General features: G+C 48.8%; 9 protein-coding genes across 9 annotated transcripts; 7 read left to right on the top strand and 2 right to left on the bottom strand.

Annotated features, from left to right (window-relative positions):
- The first annotated feature begins 47 nt into the window (after window positions 1-47).
- DEU56DRAFT_481878 (uncharacterized protein) lies at window positions 48-903 on the top strand. The gene is made up of 4 exons (XM_041346433.1): window positions 48-345; window positions 398-480; window positions 531-669; window positions 735-903. Exons 1-4 carry the CDS (start codon window positions 192-194, stop codon window positions 770-772), a joined length of 414 nt encoding a protein of 137 aa, XP_041213836.1. The 5' UTR covers window positions 48-191; the 3' UTR covers window positions 773-903.
- Window positions 904-2,061: 1,158 nt separating this feature from the next.
- DEU56DRAFT_751944 (uncharacterized protein) lies at window positions 2,062-2,934 on the top strand (the record flags this gene model as incomplete). The annotated part of the gene is made up of 4 exons (XM_041349595.1): window positions 2,062-2,110; window positions 2,162-2,283; window positions 2,337-2,484; window positions 2,537-2,934. The coding sequence occupies 4 exons, from the start codon at window positions 2,062-2,064 to the stop codon at window positions 2,932-2,934; spliced, it is 717 nt and encodes a 238-aa protein (XP_041213835.1).
- An 871-nt stretch (window positions 2,935-3,805) lies between these two features.
- DEU56DRAFT_481792 (uncharacterized protein) lies at window positions 3,806-4,820 on the top strand. The gene is made up of 4 exons (XM_041346432.1): window positions 3,806-4,126; window positions 4,183-4,265; window positions 4,325-4,521; window positions 4,572-4,820. Exons 1-3 carry the CDS (start codon window positions 4,066-4,068, stop codon window positions 4,505-4,507), a joined length of 327 nt encoding a protein of 108 aa, XP_041213834.1. The 5' UTR covers window positions 3,806-4,065; the 3' UTR covers window positions 4,508-4,521; window positions 4,572-4,820.
- An 804-nt stretch (window positions 4,821-5,624) lies between these two features.
- DEU56DRAFT_977048 (uncharacterized protein) lies at window positions 5,625-6,588 on the top strand. The gene is made up of 3 exons (XM_041359630.1): window positions 5,625-5,908; window positions 5,967-6,034; window positions 6,093-6,588. Exons 1-3 carry the CDS (start codon window positions 5,857-5,859, stop codon window positions 6,186-6,188), a joined length of 216 nt encoding a protein of 71 aa, XP_041213833.1. The 5' UTR covers window positions 5,625-5,856; the 3' UTR covers window positions 6,189-6,588.
- Window positions 6,589-6,754: 166 nt separating this feature from the next.
- DEU56DRAFT_898258 (Acireductone dioxygenase ARD family) lies at window positions 6,755-8,028 on the bottom strand. The gene is made up of 4 exons (XM_041356459.1): window positions 7,278-8,028; window positions 7,164-7,228; window positions 6,985-7,112; window positions 6,755-6,931 (listed from the first exon to the last, which is right to left on the bottom strand). Exons 1-4 carry the CDS (start codon window positions 7,532-7,534, stop codon window positions 6,839-6,841), a joined length of 543 nt encoding a protein of 180 aa, XP_041213832.1. The 5' UTR covers window positions 7,535-8,028; the 3' UTR covers window positions 6,755-6,838.
- A 97-nt stretch (window positions 8,029-8,125) lies between these two features.
- On the top strand, window positions 8,126-9,760 carry DEU56DRAFT_774925 (uncharacterized protein). The gene is made up of 2 exons (XM_041351637.1): window positions 8,126-8,200; window positions 8,254-9,760. Exons 1-2 carry the CDS (start codon window positions 8,163-8,165, stop codon window positions 9,647-9,649), a joined length of 1,434 nt encoding a protein of 477 aa, XP_041213831.1. The 5' UTR covers window positions 8,126-8,162; the 3' UTR covers window positions 9,650-9,760.
- A 3,207-nt stretch (window positions 9,761-12,967) lies between these two features.
- DEU56DRAFT_907789 (uncharacterized protein) lies at window positions 12,968-13,261 on the bottom strand (the record flags this gene model as incomplete). Its single annotated transcript, XM_041356936.1, has 3 exons — window positions 12,968-13,093; window positions 13,143-13,150; window positions 13,216-13,261. The coding sequence occupies 3 exons, from the start codon at window positions 13,259-13,261 to the stop codon at window positions 12,968-12,970; spliced, it is 180 nt and encodes a 59-aa protein (XP_041213830.1).
- Window positions 13,262-20,884: 7,623 nt separating this feature from the next.
- Window positions 20,885-21,796, top strand: DEU56DRAFT_726959 (uncharacterized protein; the record flags this gene model as incomplete). The annotated part of the gene is made up of 1 exon (XM_041347952.1): window positions 20,885-21,796. One exon carries the CDS (start codon window positions 20,885-20,887, stop codon window positions 21,794-21,796), a length of 912 nt encoding a protein of 303 aa, XP_041213829.1.
- A 582-nt stretch (window positions 21,797-22,378) lies between these two features.
- Window positions 22,379-22,672, top strand: DEU56DRAFT_727050 (uncharacterized protein; the record flags this gene model as incomplete). Its single annotated transcript, XM_041347958.1, has 1 exon — window positions 22,379-22,672. The coding sequence occupies one exon, from the start codon at window positions 22,379-22,381 to the stop codon at window positions 22,670-22,672; it is 294 nt and encodes a 97-aa protein (XP_041213828.1).
- Between the last annotated feature and the right edge of the window lie 4,498 nt (window positions 22,673-27,170).

Here is a 27,170-nt window from a genome sequence, read left to right as displayed (position 1 = left end):
ACGTTTTATCAATCCAGCAGTTTTCTTGAGAAATATGACAGGTGGCCAACGTGAAGGGCAGGTCGCAACCGGAAATGCCACAACAACCCCAGGAGATAACTCAGCGCTCGTGGCAGCCTGGATGCAACGGCTCCAAATGCTCACCCTCATAGTAAGCCATTGTTCAGTGACTCTTGTTGCATGTTTCTGGAATGAACTGTCAGACAACATTTCTCGCTTCGGTCGACGGAGAACTCTTCGTGCTTACCTCGACACCGTCGGAGGTGACGCTTGATGCAAGCCTGGGATCTCAGGAATTAGTGTATGCGTGTTTTACTGGTGCCCTCATCTTCCATGTCTGTGCTGGTGAGTGCTGAGATGATACGACCAAGCGCGAGGCGCTTACGAGCTGACTCAGCGATCCTGGGATATGTGGCATCTTTTGCTCTCATTCGATATCAGATTGTTGATATAGCTCCTGCTGATGCAAAGAACGCCGAGGTAGGCAAATTTTCTAATCCTGCTTTACATCACCCTGAGATCATTCACAGCGTCTGCTTAGACCCATCTATCCTTTAGATGTTGTAAACAACCTTTTTCAGATGCCCTTGGGGCTCCAGGTTAAATCTAGGACATCTACTCCACCGCTGGATCTCCTGACTCGGTGTTATTTTACGACTTTGGCACTAGGTGGTGTTGGCTTTATTTTGGCACTTCTTGGTATCGCCAGTTATTCATGGGTAGTACTACGGCAGGTTGTCGGGATATTCGCAACAGCTTGTCTCGGTGTTAGTATCGTGGCATGTGTATGGGCGGTACTGTAAACCACGTAGTTTGACAGCTGGTTGGTGTCGGCACCGACAGTCTTCTCGTAATGCAATAGACCTAGCGTATAACCAGTTGGCGATGATGAAGTGAATCTCGTGAACACTAAGTTTGCTTGCATGGCGTATTTCAGCGAGGGGCGGCTTGCGAATACCAGGTGGGATGATGTGCATGTATATGGGCCCGAGATCCCCGTCTCCGACTCCCTGTCTCCTCGCGGGTCCTTGTCAATCACGTGACACGGGAAATTCCACTCGTTACCGATGTCAAGGCTGTACATGTTGTTGCGTTCTTTGATGGAATCTGACGACATCTGATTACGCATTGGCGATATAAATAAGTAGCAGCCAGGTGGTCTTTCTCCATTTTTTTCGGGATATGGTGTCCACAGCTACGGTGAATGTGATAGATGCATTCATAGCACCGGCGACTTGTCATAGGCCTCGTTGGAAATCCTGTCTAGATACCATCGCAAAATCTTACATACGATCAGCGCTCAGGCTACCGCGGTGGAGAACGTCATAGTGTCGGCTTTTCCCGATTTCCAAATTAACGTCTGACGCGTGAACTCTTCTGTGGTGTCTTCCATCAACGTGTCGTGACCATAGACAGACATCATCTGGCCAATGCGAGCAAACATGACCGCGATGCATCACGGTTTGCCATGTAGACACGTTGAATCTTCCGCGTGGCTTGTGGATCATGGTGAGTATCTGCTTATCTTCTTCGTTGGACTTCACGACGTCGACTGAATCACACTGATGGTGATATCCGCTCTTCACGCTCTTCTGAACTGCCATTTTGACAGCCGATAGGTATTCTAATTCTGACCGACAGCGCGCCATGGCCCATGAATAATCGATAAGCATATATACCGCCCCCGAGCGTCCCGCATCAATGCCATTATGTATCACTTGTCCGTCAAAGTTGGCTCCACATCTCTCCGCCTCCAGAATTATGTTGTTTCCGTAATATCAATGCCAAGACATCCGCAGCGGCGCAACCGGTTGATTAATCGACTTCCTTGCTGTTAGAGAAGCGTTTAGCGCTTTGGGGCGTAACACGTATATAATAGGTCAGTTCGAGAAGTCTTGTCAAGCGTGGACACTCAGTACTCAGTACTTATTGAACGTTCGTAAGGAATCTTGTGGCCAGCTTGTATCCACTAACTGGATTCTGCAGGCGCTCGATTTTCAAGGACACGCGGCCCACAACTTTGTTCTCGTGAACACACCCTTTGAAAACACCACAGATTCCATGTCTGGTCAAGGAGACCTCGAACGAGCAGACCCCGGATCCAGTATGGGTATGTATTTCATCACATCCTTAATCCAGCAGAGTTCTTGACAATGCACAGATGTTCAACGTGATGAACAAGTTCGCGGCAAGACTGAAAAGGATGCAAAAAAACCAACCACGGGAGATCACTCGTCGCTTGTTGCAGCCTGGATGCAACGACTCCAGACGCTCACTGTCATAGTAAGCCATTGCTCAAGTGACTCTGGTTACATGTTGCTGAAGCAACCCATCAGACGACATTTCTCACTACGATCGATGGTCAACTCTTCACCCTTAGCTCCGCCTCTACAACGTCGGGGGTGAAACTTATCACAAGCACGCAATCCCAGGAATTCGTGTATGCTTGTTTTGCTGGTGCTCTCGTCTTCCATGTCTGTTCTTGTGAGTGTCTGGATGATTCGGTGAACCACAAGGCACTAATGGCTTGCCTTAGCAATTCTGGGATATGTGGCGTGTTTTGCTCTCATTCGATACGAGATCGTTGATGCAGATCCCTCTTCCGTTATGAAACACCACGACCATGGCGAACGCTACGAAAGCATTGACGGAAAGCAGCTCTTGATCAGAGCCGTCCCTCCTTTGTATGCTATACATTACCTTCTTCAAACACCCTCGAACCTCCGGCTTCACTCGAGGACGATCACTCCCCCACTAGATCTCCTGACTCGTTGCTATTATATGACTTTCGCGCTAAGCAGCCTTGGCTTCATCTTGGCGCTTCTTGGCATCGTCACTTACGCATGGTTTGGGCTGCAGCGCGTTGTTGGGATATTCACAATGTCTTGTCTAGGTTTTAGTCTAGCGGCATGTGTGTTGGCGGTTGTGTACTGAACCACATACTTTGGCTACATACGATTCACACCCTTGACGACGTTTGCGTGGTTTCATTCTTTAGACGCCCAATTTTTTCAACGACGCCACGACTCATTTACGACTTGTTCAAGGCTGTACGCTACTTACGAATGTTGTATTCAAGATACGTTGTTATTGCTGTGTCTTTCAGCATCTCAAACAGAAATTCCTCCTTGGTTCAAACGTTCAAGAATAAAGTGTGGACCTACCAAGTGTCAGTGGTTTCTATGCACGCCACCTATTATGTAGCATGCGCACTTGACATTCAAAGGGAATGCTCGAGTGGGATTGACCCCGGTATTGATATCGTCCTTACCGGAGAACGAGTGAAGGTACCGACCAATTGAGGTGCCTCTCCTAGTAGTGACTTCAACGGGCGGCAAAACGAGGTCGAGCCTCTAGCTAAGCTAATAATTTGCGAAGCCTCTCGAACATATGCTTGTGCACGTGAAGTAAAGGATCAATGCGGCATCGAGCTAAATTTGCACGTGCACTACAGACGCCCATGTGTCTTGTTCTGTTTTGGTCGATGAAAGAGTGCCTTTACGGCAGGTGTTGTTTTTCTCAGTTTTTGACTCCGAGTCTTTGACGTCGACGTTTACCACACCACATCTATTCTGGCCAATTTTTGATCCCGAGGCTGATTTAAATCTCACTGTTGACAGTCCGGGCCACCTCTTGGATACACACACGGATGACGTTCCACCATAGAAGTACAAAACATGTTGCAACGGGTCCACAATTCACAAAAGGGATCAGCAATGGGCCAATGGCACACATGCTTATTCCTGAACGCTGAAACGAAGGTCCAGATCGAGTTCTGGTGCCGGCCGCATGTCCATCAAGCTCTCCTCAGGTCCCGGGAAGATACTGCAAAACGCGATAGCCTTGTTTCGTCGACCGCACAAAGATAAAAAGGTCCTACAAAGGTCTCTTTAACAGCAGGCAATTTCTTTGTGTTGCGCAAGCAAAGCGTCACGTCCTATCCTTCACTCGCACATTCTTATTACTGTGCTGCCGCTATCTTGTTTTGTGTATTCAAGTTCTGTGGCTCGGGTTTCTCCAACAACCTCTACATTCGTTTTTTTTTCAGACGCAGGCATACAAGTCATGGCACCGAAACTCTTCTCCTTCTCGGTCTCGGTCTTTGCCATCTTTCTGCTTTCTTGCTGTTCGTATTTGCATTATCATCCGCACCACTACCATTTGATTAAACACTTCGTTCAGTATCCCTTCTTGCGCGTGCAAGTCCCATCCCCATCGTTCTTCCACCCAGTGAGGGTATCACTCTATTTATGGATGTCGTCGCGGTAAGTCATCTTTTTCGTTTTCGTGTGTTGTAAGGTTCTTGAACGAGAAACATGTGCAGCGCGAGCCTTGGCTCGAAGTGAATATATTGACACGTGAGCCTGCTCCCGATGTGGAGCTGCGTGAAGCCACTGGTGTCTTGGCCCGAGACGAAGATGCAGAACACACTGCGGATCCCTCCATACTCGTCGACGATCCCGACGACGAACTGGAGGCACGCCTCTGTCGTTATGGGTGCCTTTGATTTTTTTTTCTCCGGTGGGCGCATTTGATATCGTATGTGATAGCTTCCTGGCTCATTTCAGAAGTGATAGGCGTGTATCCACTACATCTATTCCTTCCAGTAATATCTGGAGGGCTGGTGTCATTTCACCGTCCGCTCATTTGTCACTTTCCCCTCTGTTTTTGTTTTTCTGCTATGTATTTGATAGTCTATCCTTTCATTTCGTTCTGACGGACTCTCGCTCGATGCGACTGAGAAATGCTATATATATATATATCCCTGTCTTGTAGCCTGTGTCAAATTTAGTGTCCTCTGAATATACTAGCCTCTGTCATCTATTGGTGCAAACTCTCCAATATAAATTAATGACTGGGCAAAACCGTAACCTGCCGAGATGCCCAAATCTGTCAGCATCAGTGTTCAAGACCTTCTGCAAGCAGCACATCTGTTTTATGGACCGGGTAAGACAGATGCTAACGTAAATCAACGGTGATGTTATTGAGCTCGCTGATGAAATTTATATCGATCATTGTTCATCATTAATATTGCTATACAGTCGACAGACTAGACTACCTGGACCTACAAACTACAGCTATGGAACACGAGGGTACTACTACCGTGGCGTTAGATAGCTATCTACCTCGGGCTATCGAGTCTTCTAGGCACAACATATAGCGTTAGTGTGGCGTTACGAGCCAAATTGCCGCATTTTCCAGAAAGCAGTACAGAAATTCATTCGACTTATGGAGTGCGTCATTAGTTGTACCTTCCCCTAGGCCGTGAGCTGTGGTGTTGATAGTGAAAACCAAGACAGAGTACTTCGCACAACCGTGAAGGTACTCTCACCGACAGAGTCGGACAGACATATCCCCTTGATCCCAAAAAGGCAGGTGCTGTAGATCAGAGCACTAGGGTACCGGCGACCGGATGCAAATTTGAATTTGTCCTCACAGTTAACAAGGGGACACCCAAATACGTCCCACCGCCGGTATCACGTCCCTCAATATTGTGCTTCTCGAGGTTCTCGCCGCACGCGTGCCGAGGCTGCACACGCAGGCACTAATCGCAAAAGTTATTTTAAGAATCGTAGTGCACTGACGAACAAGCTAACGTCCTAATTAGGATTGAAGCTACTCCCCAAATGCGGTCGTTAGCTTTTAGACCAGCCTCCTTTGGCAGTGTCAAAGGAGCTGATAGCCCTCACGCAAGGGTGGTATAAAGACGTTATCGAACAGGCTTCATGACTCGACAAGCTCATCTCTTATTGTTCTGCGCTCAGAATACATCTTCCATCTAGCGCTTTTTGTTCTGACTCCTTGAACTTTACTTTCCAAAAGTCAACAGAACAATAAACCACTCCCAAAAACATCATGTTGACCAAGTTCACTCCCATCTACGTTATCGCCTGCTTTGCTGCTTTAGGTGGGTTTTTTTGTGACATCCTGACATGTTTGTGACATTGACGTTTTCTGTCATGTAGCATTGGCATCGCCTGTACCCGTCGCAGCTCCTGCAGCTGTTGCACTTGCTAACACAGAGTTCGCTGCTGTAAGTCTTCCTGGATTTGATCCAAAATGACCAAGTCGCTTATGCTTTATTTTTGTAGCGCGAGGCTATGCCAGTTGCAGAAGCTTTCTCTGAACGCGAACCTACTCCTGAAGAAGACGTCGAGGCCAGGGTATGCCGCTACGGCTGCCTATGATCAAACCCTCTACTCCCATTCCCATTTCTTCGCGCTCCTGCGATTGATGAGCGCCCCACGCTCCTTTCTGACGCTTCCCGCGTCTCACGGTCCAGCTCGATGCAGACCACCATTGTCATACCCAATCGCAATTTGTTCTTATCCGATGACCATTCCGGACAATATTCTGGATACCATTTTCTTACGCACGTTACGAGTTTTGTTTTGTTAATCCGCGGTGTTTTGTAACTGTATTGCTGGAGGGTCATAGATGCTGTATCGCTATTAGTTTTGCTTTCGTATGTTTTATGATGCTATGGAATGTCCACATTCAATATAGCTACTGGCTGAAGTACTTCAGTACTTACTTCGAGATACTACTAGTGCCCAATATTACAAGGGAAGCCTTGATTTGCGCACATCCCGTGACATTCGAGTGAGCGTCAACTTGGTCATTCTCATGCGGGGTACGTTTGCAAGTCCCCATATGCTTATTGTGGAGACAGAACGCTACTTGCCCAAGATAGCGGATTCAAGGCCGCGATAAGTTGAGTGGTGGATTCCCAATTAACCCGCCGATGCTCATCGCTCTGAAACGCTACAAATTGCGATGTTGACACTGATATCTCATTCATAATATACATCATATGCTCCACCATAGGCACGTTGATTTACTGGACCTCAATGCTCTTCAAGTACTCCAAGCGGTAGGGATTAGCATCCGTTTGGTGGCCACGGTTGTGCGCAATCCACTTGGGCTCATCCTGGAGCGCAGGGACGGTCAGAATATAAAAACGAACACAGACTGAGAGCAAACCTTGAACAGTCTCATGGTCCTAACGCGGTTACCCATATCAAGGGTGAAGCGGTGGTAAATGCCCGCAGGGAGGACCAAGAGGTCACCAGCACCCATATGGCAACGAATCCAGGATTCACTGGAGTGTTCTGCATAGCGTTAATCTCATAAAAAGCCCCCGGGTTCAAGTTACTACATACCACGAACGTCAAAGAAGCCGGTGCCTTCAAGTAGGTATCTGATTTCTTCATCTTCGTGCATGTGTCTGAGATATCAGATAAGTACATGGTACACATCGGACAGACGAAGCTTACTCGTGGTAGAAGCTCTTGATCTTCGTTTCATATTCATCACCAAGGCCCTCTTTGCTGATAGCGACAACATCGTGGTTCTTGTAATTCCTTTCCTTCGCAATAAGAGCAATCTCTTGCTCATACTTGCCCTCGGCATCAACGGGAATGTGCCAGTGCAAAACACCAATGGTTTTCAAAACCTCGTCTGAAACCTCCATGCCGGAGTCATGTGGGAGACGTTGGTCACCCTCAAGGTTGTCGAAGAAGTATGCACGCATGTTATGGTCAAGCGGATACGGGATTGAGTTCAGTGTTCAGACAATCCGCGAAGAGAACGATTGCTTTATATACGAGGCTATCAGCTGACCTCGCAAGTGTATAATGATAGTTCACTTACTCCTAAGGCCTAATTTTGTGAACAGCTAATTTTGGATGGAGGTGTCCACTGGGCCAAGTCCGGATGACCACAGATAGGCTTGATATGATCAATGAATAAGCCTAAGCACGACTTGCAAATTGGATGGATTCAGTTGCGGGGACCAGTGGGGTGGAACGGGTGTTCCGTACGTTCCGAACGTATCCGGCGCCCTTGTCAAACATTATCGCCATTTAATCGTGTTGGCCACCCTTGAATCAACGTGACGCTCGTTTGCGATGTGACGGATTTAGCAGGACAAGCTGGGTTCCTCTAGTTCTATGCTCGGAGAACCCTTTAATACCGTACAAGAGCTTAAAGAGTACAAGATGTGCAAGCTTTACTGAGTTCCCTGTGGTAGAGCAGAATCAAGATTTTGAAGTGCGAGTAATTTTGAAGTGCACATCACGTGACATTGGTGAGCCGTTGAACTCAAATCTTGGACAGTGGACACCTTCATCACATACTACCGCCTGCTCAGCGCTCTTTCCATGATGGCGCCTGCTGAATCTTCAAATGACGGTGGCAGGTTTGAAAACCCAATTATGATTGAAACAATTGCCTAACCCCATAATTTCCAAGGCATCTCGATCTCTTGACTACTCTCCCAGACATTGTTTTGAACCACATTCTCTGCCTTGTTTTCGACTACACGAACCAATGCACTATCAACGCGATCATGATCAACCGGCGCGTTTTTTCATTGGCAAAACCCATATTCCTGTCGACGATCGTCTTACACTCGGAGCTTTCTGTCTTGCACCTCATGCACCATTGCATTTCCCCGAATCAGGCGACTCTTACAGCTGCCGATAGGGAACACGTCAAGTGCATAGAAATCAATTTCTTACCATCATCTCAACGCCAGACCCTTCCAGCACCCAGCGTGCTCAGTGCTGCTACCGCTTTTCCAAACCTTCGCACCCTGAGGTTTCGTTTCAACGCTGGGGTCCCACTGTTGTCGAGCATACCTACTCCAGAGCTTTACCGGCAACTTGCCGCGGATACAGCCGCACACGCCCGCTGGCTAAGGGTGGACTCGCCGTTATTCGATCTCTTATCGAGCCTCAAGCCACAGCATTTCGAATGGATCTCTGAAGTTCCTTCCGGTCAATCCAAGTCAGGCTTACGCAGGGAAGGATCCGCAAAATCAGCGGTCCGACCTATTCGTGTTCTTGCTTTCCGTGGTGCTTTCCGAGCTCTTATCAAGCGCTGGGACAGTCTTACGCATGTGGATCTGGATGGTATCTGCCTGCTCGCTAAACACTGCACATCGACCTTTCACCTCGCTCTCCTCGCAAAGCACATGCGCATCAACGTGAACTCTTATCGGGACACCCTTTGTCTCTTTGCTTCAGTTCCCCATATGCTTTCGGGATCTCACAAGTGCGAGAGTCTGGTGGTTGACGGTCCCGGAGCGAAGCAAGAGCTGGCATATGTCTACAATGCTGTCCTCAGGCCTGGAACCTCGCTTACTTTCCGCGGCTTCACTTCCTCTCAGTGCGCGTTGTTCAAGTACACATTTCTCAGCGTGGACGACCAGCGATTTTTCGGGCCGGTACCGCCAGAACAAGTTTTCCGATTCTTCAGGACCGGGGTCCGTGAGCTACGGCCCCGGGAGATTTCTCGGAAAACGTCACCCATGACAGCAAGTGTCATCCGCCCTTCGGCAACCGTCCCGACTCGTGACAAGGCTACTACTGGCCCGCCTACGTCCGGAGAGGGGGAAACACCCCCTACTCTCACTTCTATCTTATCAACAGTTGACTGTCCCACCTACATCATTTGCTTCATCGCTATCCCGATCACCATTTGCTGCACCATCTTGTTTTTGATGATATTACCTGTTGTCGACTATCTTAAAGGCCGTCGCGGTGCTGCCTCCACTACGACTACCTCTGTGGCTACCTCTGCGTCTACCGCACCTCAGGACAAATTCCGGTCCCGAGGCCTGAATCTATACACAGAAAGCAGGTAACTCACCTATCGGAGTTGTCGCAGTGAGTATATGATGAACATTGATCGTTTTTTTTTCTTTCTATGTAGATCTTCCTTGAATATTTCGCTGTAAGAGTAGATTTGTAATTTTCAGCTGATGTGATTCCGTTGGGGTTTGATTTGATTGTGTGCGGAATTATCACCTGGTTAATGGATCAAGGTACTTGTCAAAGTCGTTTGAAGCAAGTAATACAGGTTGATTTCTTCTATCCTTGATTTTTCTTCTAATGGTTTCATTTAAATATGCGCAAGATCGTGAGGCCTCGACAACTCTCAACAACCTCATGTTTACACTGGACGACGGAGGACGATGGCCCTTCAAACTCGTCCAATTAGATGGTATACTGTTTTGTGAAGGTCGACTTTTCAATGTACAATGTACATGGTCTCCGCGTCTCGAGAGCACAAGGATCAGTAGAGGGCGAGGAGCGATTGATCTATTTTAGAACTAACACATCAGAAGCACAGGTTATCACCTAAGCAAGGCGCCTGTAAATACAGCATGCGAAACAGCATATCTAGCAGGTGTGTTCACTACCTCCACTATCACCAACGTCCCCAATCGTCGTCATGCTGAACAACACAGCCGAGTCAAGCACGCCAGCGAAACGGAGGGAGGCGGACCAAGGACTGCTGTCAGACCGATCAGCGCCTATTGCTCCCCTGAAGCGCTTTGAGATTCTGCCGGTTTATGGTGCACAGCACCGCCAGGATGCACTTTGGCAAGGTGAGCGAGTGCATTGTGAAACCAATTGACCGACTGAACATCGAGCAGGAGGGAATGAGGCGCTCCCACCTATGTGGACAGAGGTCCATTTTGATGACGGACCACTTTATTGCGACGACGCACTCCTCATGTTTGCAGTGCACAGACCATTACCAGGAGTGCGACTAGGTGAGCAACGAAAGTGCGATGAGAGCGAGGAACTCAGGATCGAGCATAGATGGCCCCGGGGAGGAGCTCGTTCCTGGATGCGAATGGCACATCTCGCCACTAGGTCGATCCTACTTCGTCAACCACAATACTCGGACCACATCGTGGAAGAAGCCAACGCCAGAACGTACAGCAGGGAGTTTGATGCCAGAGGGCATCATCAAATGCGAAAACTCGTTCAACAGGACCCTTGCCTGGTTGGGCACCAGTGACAATATAATGAGTACCTCGGACGATGGTTCAATTCACCAGTGGACAAGAGATGGAAAGCCAGTAGGAAAGTCTTGCGATGGTGATGGAGACCGAGTAAGCGCAATGGCGATGTCTGTGGACGAAAAAATGGTCGTATGTGGAAGCTATGATGGCAGAGTATGGCTGTGGAATATAAAGGAGGGGAGCGTGGTCGGTAACTTGTGGGAGGGGAATAATGACGCATATGTGGAGTGCCTTGATTGGTCTCCGAATGGGGCGGAGGTAGCAGGTGGATTGGAGGACGGGACTATACGACGATGGAACCCGGTCACTGGCAGACAAATTGCACAACCCATAAAGGGAAGCGATAAAGGTGTGCAGACAGTCAAATACTCTCCACAAGGCGACAAATTCGCGAGCGGCGGTGATGACAACATGATCCGGGTGTGGTCAAAGGACGGCAAGCTGCTGATCGAGATAAAGGGACACGACAACTGGGTGACATCGTTATGTTGGTCCAAGGATGGAGCATACATCTTCTCTGCCTCATTTGATTACACCATCCGAAAATGGCAATCGATAGACGGGAAAGAACTCGTCGTTTTTCATGGTCATACCCTCCCTGTTTCATCCATATGTCTGTCTCCCGATGGATGCCACCTTGTTAGCGCATCATACGACTACTCAGTTCGCATCTGGGACCTCGAAACGAATCAGCAACTTGGAGACCCACTTTGGCACGATAATCATATCTTGGTAGTTGCCATGTCCTCTGATGGACAATACTTTGCCAGTGCTGTCTATGGACCCAATGCACAAATCTATGTATGGAATCTGGAAGCAGCACTCAAGCGTGCTCGTGGTGTTGACGTACGTGTATACATCGCTTTCGTCAAGCTCTTTTCTAAGCGATTTTGTGTCTCGGTCAGGACAATGCGGATCCCAACGTGATGCTCAAGGCGAGTCACCTGTCTTTTCTTTCATGCCTCATCTTACTCCTTTATCAGGGACGTGCAACTCGACCTAAATACGTGAGCTAGTTATAAAATCGTGAATACTCTGTTCATTCGCTGATTTGTCTCATAAGATATCTCTTGCGCCCAGACCGCAAACCAACAACAGAGGCTTGGCAAGATATGTGAGTCCAGTGCGATCATTTCTGAGCTCTGTCTATCCTGACGCCTGTTCAGGGCAATGACTTCTTCGGCGATCACACAAATCGCACGCCTCCTCTCTCAGCAGACAGGTCATCTCCGCGTGGTCTGCGCAACTTATTCGGCTTCCTGCCCTCCACTGGCAGCACTCGACCTGCAAATTCTCCCCGACCAATTCAGCTTCAGCCTCGGCGATTGTATTTCAGCTCATTTCCTGTGAGAATCTCCAGGCGCCCCGTTGAACAAGTTGCTCCTTGCCGTGATGAAGATGTAAGTGGTTCGTCATCACCATTACATGTCCCTCTCTGATATCTTTGCAGAGATACGGCATGATCGCTGAAACCGACGCAGAAGCAGAAGCAGCCATGCGACGTACGAGCAGCAACAATGTCGGCATCTCAACAGCACAAGATCAAGCTGCATCGGGGACACATGGACCTCAGGGCCGACCAACGCAAACGCAAAGCTCAGCTGGCGAGCCTGGAGAATTTTCCTTGGAAGTCATCTGCTGCGGTTGGCCAGTCGTGCGCGTTCCACGTCGCAGACAGGAGGTCGTATAAATGTTTCTTTCTCTCGAGTTTTCTCTTATCTCTCTCTTTGCTCGCTCTCGCACTTTTCTTATGGATCACGTCTTGCCCCCAGCCGTGTACGTCCCTCGTGTCGTCATAAATCCCGACTAGTTTATTATTTTTCAAACCGCATCGTCTCGTTTGAAGTATACAACCCGTAGGACTCTCTTACTATGTTGCGCGGTGGGGCTAGATAAGCAGTCTGACGGTTTAGTATGGTGCTAGATACTAGCTACAATGTGACAAGCAATTTGAACAATGTACGTTAGTTGTGCCCCAGCAATGCATACTGACTTTGTCAGCCTGCATCTCGTGTCTGGTGAATCTACAGCCATCCGGTTGGTAAGACCTTTCCGACGCGAACCCTTGACGAGAGTCATCTTTCTTCTTTGATACCTCACCTGACTTCTTTACAGGGAGCTTGCAGCTCGGTCTAAGACGTGAGTTACTCAATTGCTAACAACCTGACCAGGGAGCAATATAATCTCTTCGACATGACGGGTATTAAGAACCCAGAAATCGAGCCACGCAAGTACCATGAGTGCATCAAGAATACCAGTCGTCTTCTCCGCGCTCTATAAATGTGACGGAGGAAGGGTGACCACTAACTGATGGTGAACCTACGGCGGTGCCTGCTGACGTCGTTCAACAGTTTAGGGTCAGCGAAATGAACTTGAAGAGGGACAGACAGACTTACGAACGTGCGAAGGATAGAGTGCAGATGGTGAGCGAGCATCGGACATGAGGGTCAAGGAGAAACAGTATCTGTATGGTTGGTCAGCACGATTCTGCATACCGATGAGTCGGACCAGAAAATTCATCATCGTGATGAATGCGAAGGGAAAGAAGGAGGGACTCAAATTTACAAAGGCATGAATAGGATTGTGCTGGTCTTCTGCGATATCGGGAGGTATTGCAGTCGGTATGCGGAGAAGAGAAGGGACAAAGAGGTCGACGCGGGATATTGAACTGTTGTTAGTAGATGCAGCGAATGAGTGGAATATGGTAGAACGTGCACGATTCAGAGCCTGAGGAAGCCATGCAGGAAGTGTGGTAGACGATCACATTGAACGCTGCACGCGACCGCATTCAAATTTTCAAATCGTTCACGGGAGCGCTGGTCTTCTACGACTCGGATTTTTGGAGGTTATCGGATACGGAGGAGTAATATAGAGAGAACACATGATCATTGACTGTGTTTGAAGCTTGTTCGGAGAGTACTGTTGCTAGAAGATGTAGGAATGACTGAACTTCACTGAAGTAGAACGTACATGAGGAAGCCAATAGGCGCTGCACGTGACCACGTTCATGTTCGCGTCCGAGTCAAGTCCTACATGCTCTACTAGTACACCATTAAGGACCTCGTCGATTGTCTCCAATTTCCCAGTCAGTCACGACAACAACGTCCCCGAGAAAGACCATTTACGCCGCTCAAACGTTGTCACACAGTTCTTGCGACAGTACCTTTTTTTTCATACGCCGACACCAATCCATGGTCCAGTGGTTCAAGTTGGTGTCGTAGCCATACGCGCAAGTTTATTGTAACGTGGATCTTCTCATCTGTCGTTCTTGGTTTGATAATCTGACGCCTGACAGCACCTTGCTATTGTCAAATTACCAGAACAGGAGAGTTGATGTCACTCGACGTCCACCTAGAGAGCAGCCTGCCATATCGCAGTATACGGCCAAAACGGCACATCGTTCGAGTCGGTTGACATCGATTCATTTTCAGACGTGCCGCACTGGTGCAAAATGTTCTTCTGCTCCTACTTACACTGGTCTTATGGCAGGCTGAGGATGCCTCCGCGATGACGCTTGGAGCGTATTGACCAAATCCGTCTGGATCGTCCAACCAGTAACGCTCACGACGGGGCTCACAGCTGTAGTTAGCTCAATGTGCACTCATCTACCTGCAAACAACGATTCATAACTTCTATACAGACTACATCTGACATTGCCAAATCTCCTGGCAAGAGCTCCGGTATCATTTTGATATCATACCGTCATGGATCCTCCTACTGACTCTGTGCTCATACGTGCAGCCGACTGTGAATGGAGAAGTATTCACGAGCCTGCTGGACGGTGAACACCAATGGGATCGAGCTTCTATTCCCTGCCTTCCGCGTTGAACTCACGCCAAAAACGTGGAGGTAGACGTGGTGCAAGCGCGTGAACTCTTCTCTCATTTGCGCCAATTCGTTTCTGCTGCAACGCTGAATCAAATGTCCGCTCAGTATGTCCCAATATCGTGTTACAAGCTCTGCTCCCCATCACTCACCGGTCAACACACTGACTCTGGCCCATCCTCAGCCCACGCATCACATTCGACGATGCTCATCTGCCACTCTCGCAACCTCACACATGCCAGAAGCAAGCATGTCAAGTGACTGGCGGCAGTGACCTTCAGGTTTGACAATGAAACTCGGCATACCCAGTAATGTTCAAACGTTCTCTGTGTAAACCGCTCTGTGCTGATAATTGGCAGTTACCTGTCTATCCTTACATCATCCACCATCAGCCATTACTGCTTCAATGACAGACAACGCAGAATCCGTTCTATGTGACGGAATCGTCATCCGCGATCCTCTGACTTCGGAAGGTGTTCAAATTTATTGCTGGCCACAGCATTGCACGCACTTATTTTGTGTTGCAACTCGTCTTGGATTGTCGTCTCGGAATGGTTAATCGAATCAAGAGCGTAGCTACATAGACTCGCCGTACGTGACCATTGTTCACTTCAAGTTGGACAAGCTTCTCCAAACTCTGTGTTCTGGCCACCGACTCAACGTACTGCAGTACTACGTTCGTTCGTGTTTGCCCTCCCTATCTACATTATCTAAAGTTGACCATCCAGGAGCATCTCATGATCATCTCTGGAACTTTTGGACGCGATGTTCGTCCGCAGGAGATGCCGCTGACCGGCTCCGTGATTTCAAATTCCAGCCAAGGATGAGATCCGAATCCAAAAACCAAGACTACGAGTATTAGTGGAGCTTCAGTACATAGCCGCAGTGCCTGGCCCTGCCACAGTGAACTTAAAGCAAACTGGTCAAGATCGGAGTCTGGGACTGGCGCACAGGCGCCGCTACGATATTGATATCACCATAATCATTTTTGTGTGTCCAGTGTCTATTAGATAGTATACTGTTTTGTGAAGGTCAAGTTTCAATGTACAATGTACATGGTCTCCACGTCTGGAGAGCACAGGGATTGGGAGAGGGCGGTGAGCGATTGATCTATTTTAGAACTAACACATCAGCAGCACACGTCATCGCCTAAGCAAGGCGCCTGTAAATACAGCATGCGAAACAGCATATCTAGCAGGTGTGTTCACTACCTCCACTACCACCAATGTCCCCAATCGTCGTCGTGCTGAACAAAACAGCCGAGTCAAGCACGTCAGCGAGACGGAGAAAGGCGGACCAAGGACTGCTGTCAGACCCATCAGGACCTATTGCTCCCATGAAGCCCTCTGAGAATCCGCCGGCTTATGGTGCACAGCACCGCCAGGATGCACTTTGGCAAGGTGAGCGAGCACATTGTGAAACCAATCGACCGACTGAACATCGAGCAGGAGGGAATGAGGCGCTCCCTCCTATGTGGACAGAGTTCCATGATGATGACGGACCGTATTATCGCGATGACGCACTCCTCATGTATGCAGTGCAACCATTACCAGGGGTGCGACTAGGTGAGCAACGAAAGTGCGATGAGAGCGAGGAACTCAGGATCGAGCATAGATAACCTCTGGGAGTCGCTCATTCCTGGATGCGAATGGCACATCTCGCCGCTTGGTCGATCCTACTTCGTCAACCACAATACTCAGACCACATCGTGGAAGAAGCCAACACCAGAACGTACAGCAGGGAGTTTGATGCCAGAGGGCATCATCAAATGCGACAACTCGTTTAACAGGACCCTTGCCTGGTTGGGCACCAGTGACAATATAATGAGTACCTCGGGCGATGGTTCAATTCACCAGTGGACAAGAGATGGAAAGCCAGTAGGAAAGGGTTGTGATGGTGATGGAAAGCGAGTAACCGCAATGACGATGCCGTTGGATGAAACAATGGTCGTATGTGGAAGCTATGATGGCAGAGTACGGCTGTGGAATGTAAAGGAGAGGAGCGTGGTCGGTAACCCGTGGGAGGGGAATGATGTTGGAGTGAGGTGCCTTGATTGGTCTCCGAATGGGGTGGAGGTAGCAGGTGGATTTGCCGACGGCGCTATACGACAATGGAACCCTGCCACTGGCAGACAAATTGCACAACCCATAAATGGAAGTGATAAAACTGTGCGGACAGTCAAATACTCTCCACAAGGTGACAAATTCGCGAGCGGCAGTGAGGACAAAATGATCCGGGTGTGGTCAAAAGACGGCATGCTGCTTATCGAGATGAAGGGACATGAAGAGTCGGTGAGATCGATATGTTGGTCCAAGGATGGGGCATACATCTTCTCTGCCTCATTTGATTTCACCATCCGAAAATGGCAATCGATCGACGGGGAAGAACTCGTCGTTTTTCAGGGTCATACTAACTTTGTTGAATCCATTTGTCTGTCTCCCGATGGATGCCATCTTGTCAGTGCATCATACGACTACTCAGTTCACATCTGGGACCTCGAAACGAATCAGCAACTTGGAGACCCACTTTGGCACGACGATCAGATCTCGATTGTTGTCATGTCCTCTGATGGACAATACTTTGCCAGTGCTATCAGGGGGCCGAATCCAAAAATCTATGTATGGAGTCTGGAAGCGGCACTCAAGCATGCTCGTGGGATTGACGTGCGTGTATACGTCGCTTTCATCATGCTCTTTTCTAAGCGATCTTGTGTGTCGGTCAGGACAATGCCGATCCTAACGTGAAGCTCAAGGTGAGTCACCTGTCTTCTCTTTCATGCCTCATCTCACTTCTTTATCAGGGACGTGCAACTCGACCTAGAGACGTGAGCTTGTTACAAAACCGCGAATACCCTATCATTCGCTCATTTGTCTCATAAGATCTCTATTGCGCCTAGACGGCAAACCAACAATAGAGGCTCGGCAAGATATGTGTGTCCAGTGCGATCATTTCTGAGCTCTATCTATCCTGACGCCTGTTCAGGGCAATGACTTCTTCGGCGATCACACAAACCGCACGCCTCCTCGCTCAGCAGACAGGTCATCTCCGCTTGGTCTGCACAGCTTATTCGGCTTCCTGCGCTCCAGCACTCGACCTTCAAATTCGCCCCGAACAATTCAGCTTCAGCCTCGGCGATTGCATTTCAGCTCATTTCCTGTGAGAATCTCCAGGCGTCCCGTCGATGTTGCTCCTTGCCGTGATGAAGATGTAAGTGGTTCGTCATCACCAACACATGTCCCTCTTTGATATCTTTGCAGAGATACGGGATAACCCCTGAAACCGACGCAGAAGCAGAAGCAGCTATGCGACGTGTGAGCAAGATAGGCGAGAGTCCAACACCGCAAGGACAAGTTGCAGGGGGAAGATCAACACAAACTGCTCAAGGGCAAAGTTCTGTTCCCAACACAGAGGAACCATCATACCTCATAGGATGCTGTGGATTTTACCTTGTCCGTCGTCGGCCCGCATCGAACTAGTCTTTCCATTGCCTACGAGGGAGGTTGCGGTGATTCTTGTGAGCATTTTTTCCTCGATGCGCATGAGCCAACGTAACGATAACGTCTCTCTCTTGATCCTCTGGTCTGCACCCACATTTCAGCGTAGACTGCGGCTATGAACATTACGCATTCGAAACACTGGAGCGTTGAGCAGTCGGTGTGCTTGAGCTGTGGGATTGAGGAGAGGGTTAATGCGTCGGACGTGCTGGAGGATCCGAGGGTAAGATGGACGACTCGGACATCGACAGGGTTTAAGACTTTAAAGCCCAAGGTCCCGTGTTCGTTGTAGATTCTTGACTCGGTCGCGGTGATATTCATACGATGAGGACTGTCTTCCTTCTTTTGGTCTACCCTATAGCCTTCTGCATACTACATGATAACATGGTCTCCTTCACGACTTACACTTATATACTTATGTCAACAGGTGCCGTCTGGGTGATTCATATTTCAGAGTAACACTGGCTACACTACGCAGATAAACGGACTGAGCCCCGACCGTTACTTTGTTCACTTGCTACTTGCTCACAACTCGATCGTTGGCTCTCCGATTTCTATTTCTACACACAAGTTAAAAGCCTCTCACAGTCAATGACTCAGATGAGGCTTAACAGGCGACTTACGTGCACTGGTCAGACTTGTTCATGGATCCTTAACCATCCAGCAAACTTCACGAAATAGCTCTGGATGATTTGGATCCGATTGAAACATTCCTTCATCTGATCTCAAGCCAGACGTCTTGAGACGTCTCTTTAGATTCCACAGCCCGATGGTTCTGTCGCCCAGCTCACTCATGTTACTATCGAAAACGTTCACTGGACAGCTGACACGTCGTTTCTGACCAGTTGACTTGAAAATTGCTGCCTGGCCTCAAACATTTTAAATGATAGCTTAGGTTTTGATCCTTTGATTCACGTCTTCAAATGTCGAGGCATATCGTATCTCTCGGTACCGTGGCCCATATGATTTCTAACCACAACTGTCGAACCCGGGTAGTATTTCCCCAAGCTGTTCCGTTGAATGGGTATCTTACCATCTAGATCACAATTTGACACCAAGGAGTCCGGCTCAATGTCAGTATTTCGACCTCTTATTCCCTCTCATTCTCTGACCTCATTAGTAGATCCTGGCGGTCCCCGATCATACGAAGGAACTTGAGAGAAACTGCCCTAGGTCGTTGTAAATGTAACTCACGCCACAAACGTACCTTCGTGTTTAGAAGGACCTGGGTGGAGCTTCGCATCAATGACATCACACGATTACTCAACCACTGAGAAAACGGCAGGCTCATTTTGCTGCATGGTACAATGGGCATTGGAAAATCTTCTATTGCATTTAGTATATGGCTGAAAGGATAAGAAGTCTGAAAGTGACAGCGAAAAACGGTTTATGGGGGCATTCTTTGTCTCGCGCAAGCACACGAAACGCTGCATGATTGTTTTTTTTCTTGCAATGCGTGTCTACTAGTGTGTCACTGTCACAGCATCCTATAGGATGTGAAGATTTATCTCCCTGTTTAACCGCAACCAAGTCACGGAAGCGTAATGCGGATGCTCATTGCACAGCATATGTACGGTCTTCTTGCACGACATGAGACTAACCCACGGGATTACAGCCGATTCATCAGCGCCTCGCTTCGCCTCCAACCTCATCAAAATTGCAATTGAATCTTGCATATGATGCTCTTCGGACAACATCAGTCGAGATAGGCACCGTCTCTTGGTCAAGGCCTGTGCGTATAATATTCCCCAATATTTTTTAACTTACCTTCATTCCTCGCTGCGCTTTATATCTCCCCAATCATATTGACCCTACGTCGGTAAACTAGCTGTGTCCACAACAAACATGCACATAAAATAGGCCATCGCTTAAAGCGCTCGTCTGAGTTCGACGTCGGTTGCTCCATGCGTGCCATACCCATAGGTTCAGTTCAGAGCCAGACTCTGCAACCAGCGCAACCTTCACTCCCATACACCTCAGTACGACCTACGGACAGGATGCCGTTCGCGCAATTCAAATCATGACGCATGAGAACGCACACACCTGTATGGCTGCGGGCAGGCACAGTGCACTCGCCTCCCTCAGCCCATACAGCATCGCTTCTTGGACCCGAACCAGGTGGCACCCCCGATTAGGACCCCGGAACAAAACCAACCAAAGCAGCGCTCAATAGCGCAGAAGACGCCCAAGCTGTCCAAAGGCAACAGCAACAGCAACTCCAACCCACCAAAAAACTCGCAACAACCGGTCAAAACCCTCCATCAAAAGAAGCAAGGACCCCGAAACCCCCCCCAACATGCCACCCAACGACTCATCAAGCCCATCAATAATGACTCAAACAGGAAGAACCAACCGCAAAACGACCGCGAGCAAATCTCTTCTATCGATCAGCAAACCAATCGAAGATCACACATCAGGTCTAGGAATAAAGACCGATATCACCAATTTGAACGCTGCAAGGAAGATCCTCACCACGCATGGATTAAGCCTCCCATCAGCAGGAAACATATTACTGACCATCTCAGCGGCATTATTCGAATTCAGCGCAATGGCTAACCTCGGAGCTACACACGCAGAAATTATCCGCGCATTCGCCTTCACCATCTATGAAGCACAGAGGGATATCGACACGGAGAATATCATAGAGAAAGTTAAAGCACTCCTGGGAGGCCCTGTGGCAACATTAGACATGAAGGTGGAGGCACTGGAAGAGATGATGGAGAAACAAAAGATGGAGATGGAAAATATGGTCAAAGAGGTGCGTAGCAACATCAGTGTATCAGTAGATGAACTGGTGAAGGCAGCGAAATGCGCCAACCAAGACAACTTGCGCAGCCAAGCACCTATGGCTTTGCCAGGGTCTAACAGACCACAATCATATGCGGCAGTAGTAAAAGCTAACCCTCCCCTGATACTGACAAAGGCGCTAGCAAAAAGCGAGGCACACGCTCGACAGATCCTAATAGACAGAAGATCCCCGCTCTACTCCAATACACTCAGAGACCTTACAGAGGCGCAGCTAGTAGCAAAGGCCACACTAGCCATAGAACTAATGACCAAGGACGACAACAACATCCCCGAAGGCATGGTATTCTTATCAGCAAGAAGACTACCACATGGCGGAGCGCTCTATGAACTCAACTCAGCCGAGTCCGCAAGATGGTTCGACAACCCCGCAAACAGAAGCAAGTTTCTGGAACATTTTGGAATAGAAGTAATGATCAAAGATCGATCGTACCACGTAATAGTCGAGAACGTACCGATTTCCTTCATACCCGACAACTACGCAGCACTGGCCGAAGTAGAGAAGAAAGCCGGGCTCAAACCCAAAGCGATCATCAAAGCAAGATACATTAAACCGATTGCTAGGCGCAACCCGGGACAACGCACAGCCCACGTTATCTTTACATTCAGTGCCAAAGAAGGGGCGAACCAGGCGATTAGATTTGGTCTATCAGTCGAAGGTAAGAAGGTCTACGGAAGAAAGCTGATCCAGGAACCCACTAGATGTCTTAAATGCCACTCCTACGAAGGCACACACGTAGCCGCCACCTGCCCTCAAGAACACGATAGCTGCGGAACGTGCAACGAGCAACACAGAAACCGCAGAATGCACAATCACGAACCAGGAACTGTTCAAGTGCAGGAACTGCAATGAGGTAGGACACGTGGCATGGAGCTGGGACTGCCCGACATTTGTCAAGAAGTGGGAGAACTATAAGAATCGCAACGACGACGCTAAGTATCGATATTACCTGACTGAAGACCCACTTACGTGGGAATCACTGAACCACCCAGTTCAGAACAGCGAAGAACCAGTAGACCGACCACAACCTCCCCAGCAACAGTTTCACCACGAAGAGCATCACCCCCAAGCAGCACCAAGAGAACAAATAATCGAACACCGAACGACATATCAAAGGAAACCCACTAACCGCAACGCTAATAGAATCCCACTAGGCAATCAAGCTCGCATCCCGGAATCATGGATCCAAAGAACACGCCCTCCCCAACCACCTGTCCCCACACAAGGAGAAGAACAGCAAGAAGACAACGACGATCAAGAATGGACAATGCACAACCTCGGCTCACCTTTCGACAAGTACAATGCAGGAAACAGATGGGATCAAGATCACACAGGTAATCAATGAATGACCACAACGAAGCCGATCCACCCGCCAACGACAACTTGAAAATCTGGCAGCAGAACTTACACAAATCCTCCAGCGCATGGGAACATATGTTAAGGAATCTCGACCCAAATGTATACGACATAGCGTGTATACAGGAACCCTTCCTCAATACTGTTAACCTAGCTAACGCATCTAACTTAAGACAGTTTTGGGATGTCATCTATCCGACCGACCACCACACCGGCGCAGGAAGATCGCAAACCATCACCCTGGTTAACAAGAAGTTATTGAAGAACAACTGGCACATAATACCTGTAAAATCACCAAACATCATAGCACTAGAGCTAACAGGTCAATTTGGGAAGGTGCGTCTGTACAACATCTACAAACCCATGCGATAGCGACGCAACACTTCACTTCCTCGAAAGGCATATGGCCTCAGAAAGCAACACGAGACGCAACCAAGTGCAACGAGTCGCTGAAGGCAATCATAACGAAGTCCAAGAGCATATAGTATGGTTAGGAGACTTCAACCGCCACCATCCCATGTGGGAAATGCCCCACAACACGCATCTTTTCACCGCAGCGAATTTAGACACTGCGGGAACACTAATCAACTTATTGTCCATATATAATCTAGTACAAACCCTCCCGCCAGCAATTGCCACCTTAGAAGCCTCCAACACCAAAAATCTAACCCGCCCAGACAACGTCTTCTGCTCAGCCCAACTTGAGCGCTCATTCATACAATGCAGTGTAGAGTATCACCTACGTCCAGTAATTACTGACCATTTCCCCATAGTCAGCGTAATCGATCTGCAGCCGGAGAGAATCCAGTCAATACCCAAACCGAACTACCGCGAAGTCGAATGGGACAAGTTCAGCACCGCCCTTTCAAACAAGCTCGAGATGATCCCCCAACCAATTGAACTCACCAATCGGGAACAATTCGACACCGCGTACAATAACCTGACAAGATGCATTGCGGACACTGTCGCAGAACAAGTACCCAAAACCAAACCCTTGCCGTATTCAAAGAGATGGTGGACGAAGGAGTTAGACGCTCAATGAAAGGGGGTAAGGAAACTGGGCCGCAAGTTGAAGCATCTTACCGCATGCAGAAACGACCCGGTGCACGATGAGTACAGGATTGCACACAACAAATTCGCAGAGGACATCAAACAGGCGAAAGCAGAACATTGGAAGGAATGGCTGGACGATCTCACCTCAGCAGGGATCTGGACCCTCCACAAGTACATGGCAAGCTCACCAAACGACCAGATACATACCAGAATCAAGACACTATGAGATCTGAGGGCGGACGCGCAGAACACCGAAACTCAGGACAATGCACGCAAAAGTGAACTGCTTTATGACGTGTTTTTCCGCCCCCCCCCAGCGAACATCCACGAAGACGAGAACCCAGAGTATCCAACACCCGTATGCGAGTTCGAACTGATAACAAATACACAGATCCATCGCGCCATCAAGAAACTCTCACCACTCAAGGCTCCCGGGCTAAACGGCATTAGCAACATCGTGTTTATGCGCAACACCGACCTGCTAGTCCCATTCATGGGTCCGATTTTCAAAGCCACGTTCACGCTCGAGGTATATCCAGACGACTGGAAGTGCTCATCAACTATAGTACTAAGGAAACCGGGAAGACCAGACTACAGTATACCAAAAGCTTACCGCCCCATCACGCTTTTAGACACTATGGCTAAGATTCTTTCATCGTGCATCGCAGACGATCTAACATACATTTCAGAACAGCACAATCTCCTCCCGCCGACCCATTTCGCAGGGTGCCCAGGCCGCTCCACAACAGACTCGCTACAATTACTCACCAAGTTCATCACTGACTCATGGGCCTCGCAAAACAACCACGTCTCGGTACTCTTCCTGGACGTAAAAGCGGCCTTCCCGAGTGTGGTAGTAAGTAAACTAATGCACAATCTAAGAATGGCCGGAATTCCACAGGAGTATGTCAACTGGTACAGAAGACGCCTCGAAAACTGATTGACGTACCTATTTTTCGACAACTACCAATCTAACTTGTTCAATGTAATAGACGGCATAGACCAGGGGTGCCCGCTGTCACCCCTAGGATTTGTATTTTATAATTCGGGTGTACTACGAGTAACTGACCATAGAACTAGACAGGGAGAACTCAGTCTAGGGTTCCTAGATGATGTAGCGCTTGTGGCAAGAGGACGAACGTATGAAGAGTCCAACGGCAAGCTAAAGCATATGATGGAGAAGCGAGGGGGCGCGCTCGAGTGGAGCGAAACCCACAACACTGAGTTTGAGCTCGAAAAGACCGCCCTGATTTGCCTATCTAGCAAATGGATTCCCGACCCAGAGAACCCGAGGAAAACCATCCCATCCCCCCGGCTACTGATCGTCCTACGAGATCACACCATACAACCGTCAAAGTCACACAAATTCCTGGGAGTTATCATTGATCAAGACCTCAATTTCAAGGAACACGCCGCTCACGCTGTGGCAAAAGGGACGAAGTACGCCCTGGCATGCAGAAGGATTATCCGACCAACGCGAGGAGTCCATGGAAAACTGATCAGGAAACTCTTCGAAAGTGTCGTGCTCCCAAAGATGTTGTATGGGGCGGACATATGGTGCGCAAGCCTCAAAGGAAGAGGAAAACGAGCAGGTGGTCGAGGAGCAAGGGGATTTGCGTCCCAAATATCAAGAGTTCAGCGCATGGTAACACTAATGATAACAGGAGGCCTACAATTGACCGCAACAGATCTGCTAGACGCCCACACTAACATACTCCCTTTCCAGCAAACACTAAGGAAGACGTGCTATCGCGCAACCATTAGAATGGCCACACTCCCCGCCCCACACCCGCTAGTCAAGGAAATCAAAGGGGTGTACGAGTATAGCGAGAGAAGACAATTCCAGGGGAGAAAACACCACCCATCACCGCTTCACAAACTGATGAACGAATTTCAGATAGACCCATCCAAGATAGAGAAAATCGCACCAGTACGGCATTATACCAAGTGGGAGCTGGACGTAGACACGAGAATAGCGGACATGAAGGAGAGAGCGGCCAAGGAGGACGAAGAAGCCATGGAGGATCTAAGGGTGTACTCAAACGGATCCGCAACAGAAGGGAAAGTGGGAGGCGCGGCGGTCCTAATGAGGGGAGACAAGGTGATCAGAAGCAAACACCTACACCTAGGAGGCATTGAGCAACATACTGTGTACGAGGCAGAGCTGATAGGAATGATACTAGGAGTCGAGCTGCTGAGGGAGGAGAGGGGCAACGAGGGAGGGACAATGGCACTGGGAGTCGACAATCAGGCGGCGATTCGCACCACGACAGCATTCCAGTCGAAACCAGGCCATTATCTGGCGGACAAGTTTCACGACGACTTGCGCCAACTGTTACCCCACAACGACAGGAGAAAACTAGTCATCAGATGGACACCAGGCCATACCGGAATCCCGGGCAACAAGGCCGCGGACACGGAAGCAAAGAAAGCAGCTGCAGGGGACTCGTCAGACGCACCATTGCTCCCAAAGTCACTCCTAGCAAAGGATGGCACACCAGCAACTCTACCCGCAAGCAAGTCCGCCCTCAAGCAAGGTTTCTACAGCAAGATCAAGGACGAAGCCATCATGATCATGAAATCGTCCCCCCGGTATACCCGCCTGCAGACGATCGACCAATCAGCACCATCCAAGAAGTTCGCAAAGAAGATTGAGCACCTACCCAGGAAACACGGAACATTACTCTTCCAATTACGCATGGGACACATTGCACTGAACAAATATCTCCACCGCATCGCAAGCGCCCCATCAGCGACGTGCCAACAATGCAGATTACACGAAGAGTCAGTGCATCACTTCCTCCTAGTATGTCCAAAGTTCGCAGGGCACCGCGCGACACTCAGCATGGAAGTTGGACCACGTCAACTCAACATCAAATACCTGCTCAGTGAGGATAAAGGAATAAAAGCAATGCTCAAGTACATAGCAAGAACGAAAAGGATGGAGCAGGTCTTCGGAGACGTCACACCACCAAAGGAGATGGAGAGAGAGGAAAGGGGAGAGGCAAGAAGATAGAAAAAAGGAGTAAGAGAAAAGAGAAAGATCACGACCAGGAAACAAATTGTACCACCCACACCCAGATGCCTTAAGACGGCTCTACCGTCCTTGCCGAAAAAGCCTGGACCATTGCAGAGATAGGATTTCACTGTACATGACTGACAAACATAGAGTACCATACAGTATGTAACGTCCATCATAGGGCTCCGCCCCACAGGACAATAAACAAGGACCAAAAAAAAAACAAAAAAAAAGCCCATACATCAGTTCCTCAGTCCCCTACTGCCATCAAGACTTGCACATGGTGTACCCACAATGGGAGGACTTCATTCCGCATACGCGGTGCCTCAAAGAATGCAGAGGCACTTCCGTCGAAATTGAGGCTGTTCCCGCTTGCGGAGAGTCTAAGTGGTTACTGAGTTACCTGCTCGGATGACGCATGTGGATATTCTGCCAGTGTAGTGTGAGATGCCGGGTATTGAGGGCTTGTTGGGCTTGAGCTGTGAGATGGAAGAGATGGAGGATTTGAGGGGTACATTGGATGGGCTGGAGAATGAGGACAGTGGGTGTGATACTGGGTTGGTGATGTCCGATGTGAGTGACGATGCCCTTGATGGTGTGAATGGGTTGCATTGATAATCTCAAGGAGATGTGTATAGATATGATCGTGATCATTTCGAGTGCCTATTAGATGGTATACTGTTTTGTGCAGGTTAATTTGCAATGTACGATGTACATAGTCTCTGAACATCTTGAGAACACAACAGGATCAATGAAATTGCAGCGAAATATGATTCGCTGAATATGCAGATGAGCACG

Source organism: Suillus clintonianus (assembly GCF_016758775.1).
Source record: "Suillus clintonianus strain FC179 chromosome Unknown DEU56scaffold_6, whole genome shotgun sequence".
Lineage (NCBI taxonomy): Eukaryota > Fungi > Basidiomycota > Agaricomycetes > Boletales > Suillaceae > Suillus > Suillus clintonianus.
The sequence above is the reverse complement of the archived record's forward strand: the minus strand, read 5'-3'. Positions and strand labels throughout refer to the sequence as shown.

Bases quoted from the DNA above. Each gene is read 5' to 3' on its own strand.
- DEU56DRAFT_481878 (XM_041346433.1), top strand. From the start codon at position 192: ATGAACTGTCAGACAACATTTCTCGCTTCGGTCGACGGAGAACTCTTC. The intron at 346-397 runs GTGAGTGCTGAG...GAGCTGACTCAG, and splicing joins CATCTTCCATGTCTGTGCTG to CGATCCTGGGATATGTGGCA. The intron at 481-530 runs GTAGGCAAATTT...GATCATTCACAG, and splicing joins CTGATGCAAAGAACGCCGAG to CGTCTGCTTAGACCCATCTA.
- DEU56DRAFT_481792 (XM_041346432.1), top strand. From the start codon at position 4,066: ATGGCACCGAAACTCTTCTCCTTCTCGGTCTCGGTCTTTGCCATCTTT. The intron at 4,127-4,182 runs GTTCGTATTTGC...CACTTCGTTCAG, and splicing joins CATCTTTCTGCTTTCTTGCT to TATCCCTTCTTGCGCGTGCA. The intron at 4,266-4,324 runs GTAAGTCATCTT...AAACATGTGCAG, and splicing joins TATTTATGGATGTCGTCGCG to CGCGAGCCTTGGCTCGAAGT.
- DEU56DRAFT_977048 (XM_041359630.1), top strand. From the start codon at position 5,857: ATGTTGACCAAGTTCACTCCCATCTACGTTATCGCCTGCTTTGCTGCT. The intron at 5,909-5,966 runs GTGGGTTTTTTT...TCTGTCATGTAG, and splicing joins CGCCTGCTTTGCTGCTTTAG to CATTGGCATCGCCTGTACCC. The intron at 6,035-6,092 runs GTAAGTCTTCCT...TTATTTTTGTAG, and splicing joins CTAACACAGAGTTCGCTGCT to CGCGAGGCTATGCCAGTTGC.
- DEU56DRAFT_898258 (XM_041356459.1), bottom strand. From the start codon at position 7,534: ATGCGTGCATACTTCTTCGACAACCTTGAGGGTGACCAACGTCTCCCA. The intron at 7,229-7,277 runs GTAAGCTTCGTC...CTGATATCTCAG, and splicing joins ATCAAGAGCTTCTACCACGA to ACACATGCACGAAGATGAAG. The intron at 7,113-7,163 runs GTATGTAGTAAC...AACGCTATGCAG, and splicing joins CGGCTTCTTTGACGTTCGTG to AACACTCCAGTGAATCCTGG.
- DEU56DRAFT_774925 (XM_041351637.1), top strand. From the start codon at position 8,163: ATGATGGCGCCTGCTGAATCTTCAAATGACGGTGGCAG. The intron at 8,201-8,253 runs GTTTGAAAACCC...ATAATTTCCAAG, and splicing joins TCTTCAAATGACGGTGGCAG to GCATCTCGATCTCTTGACTA.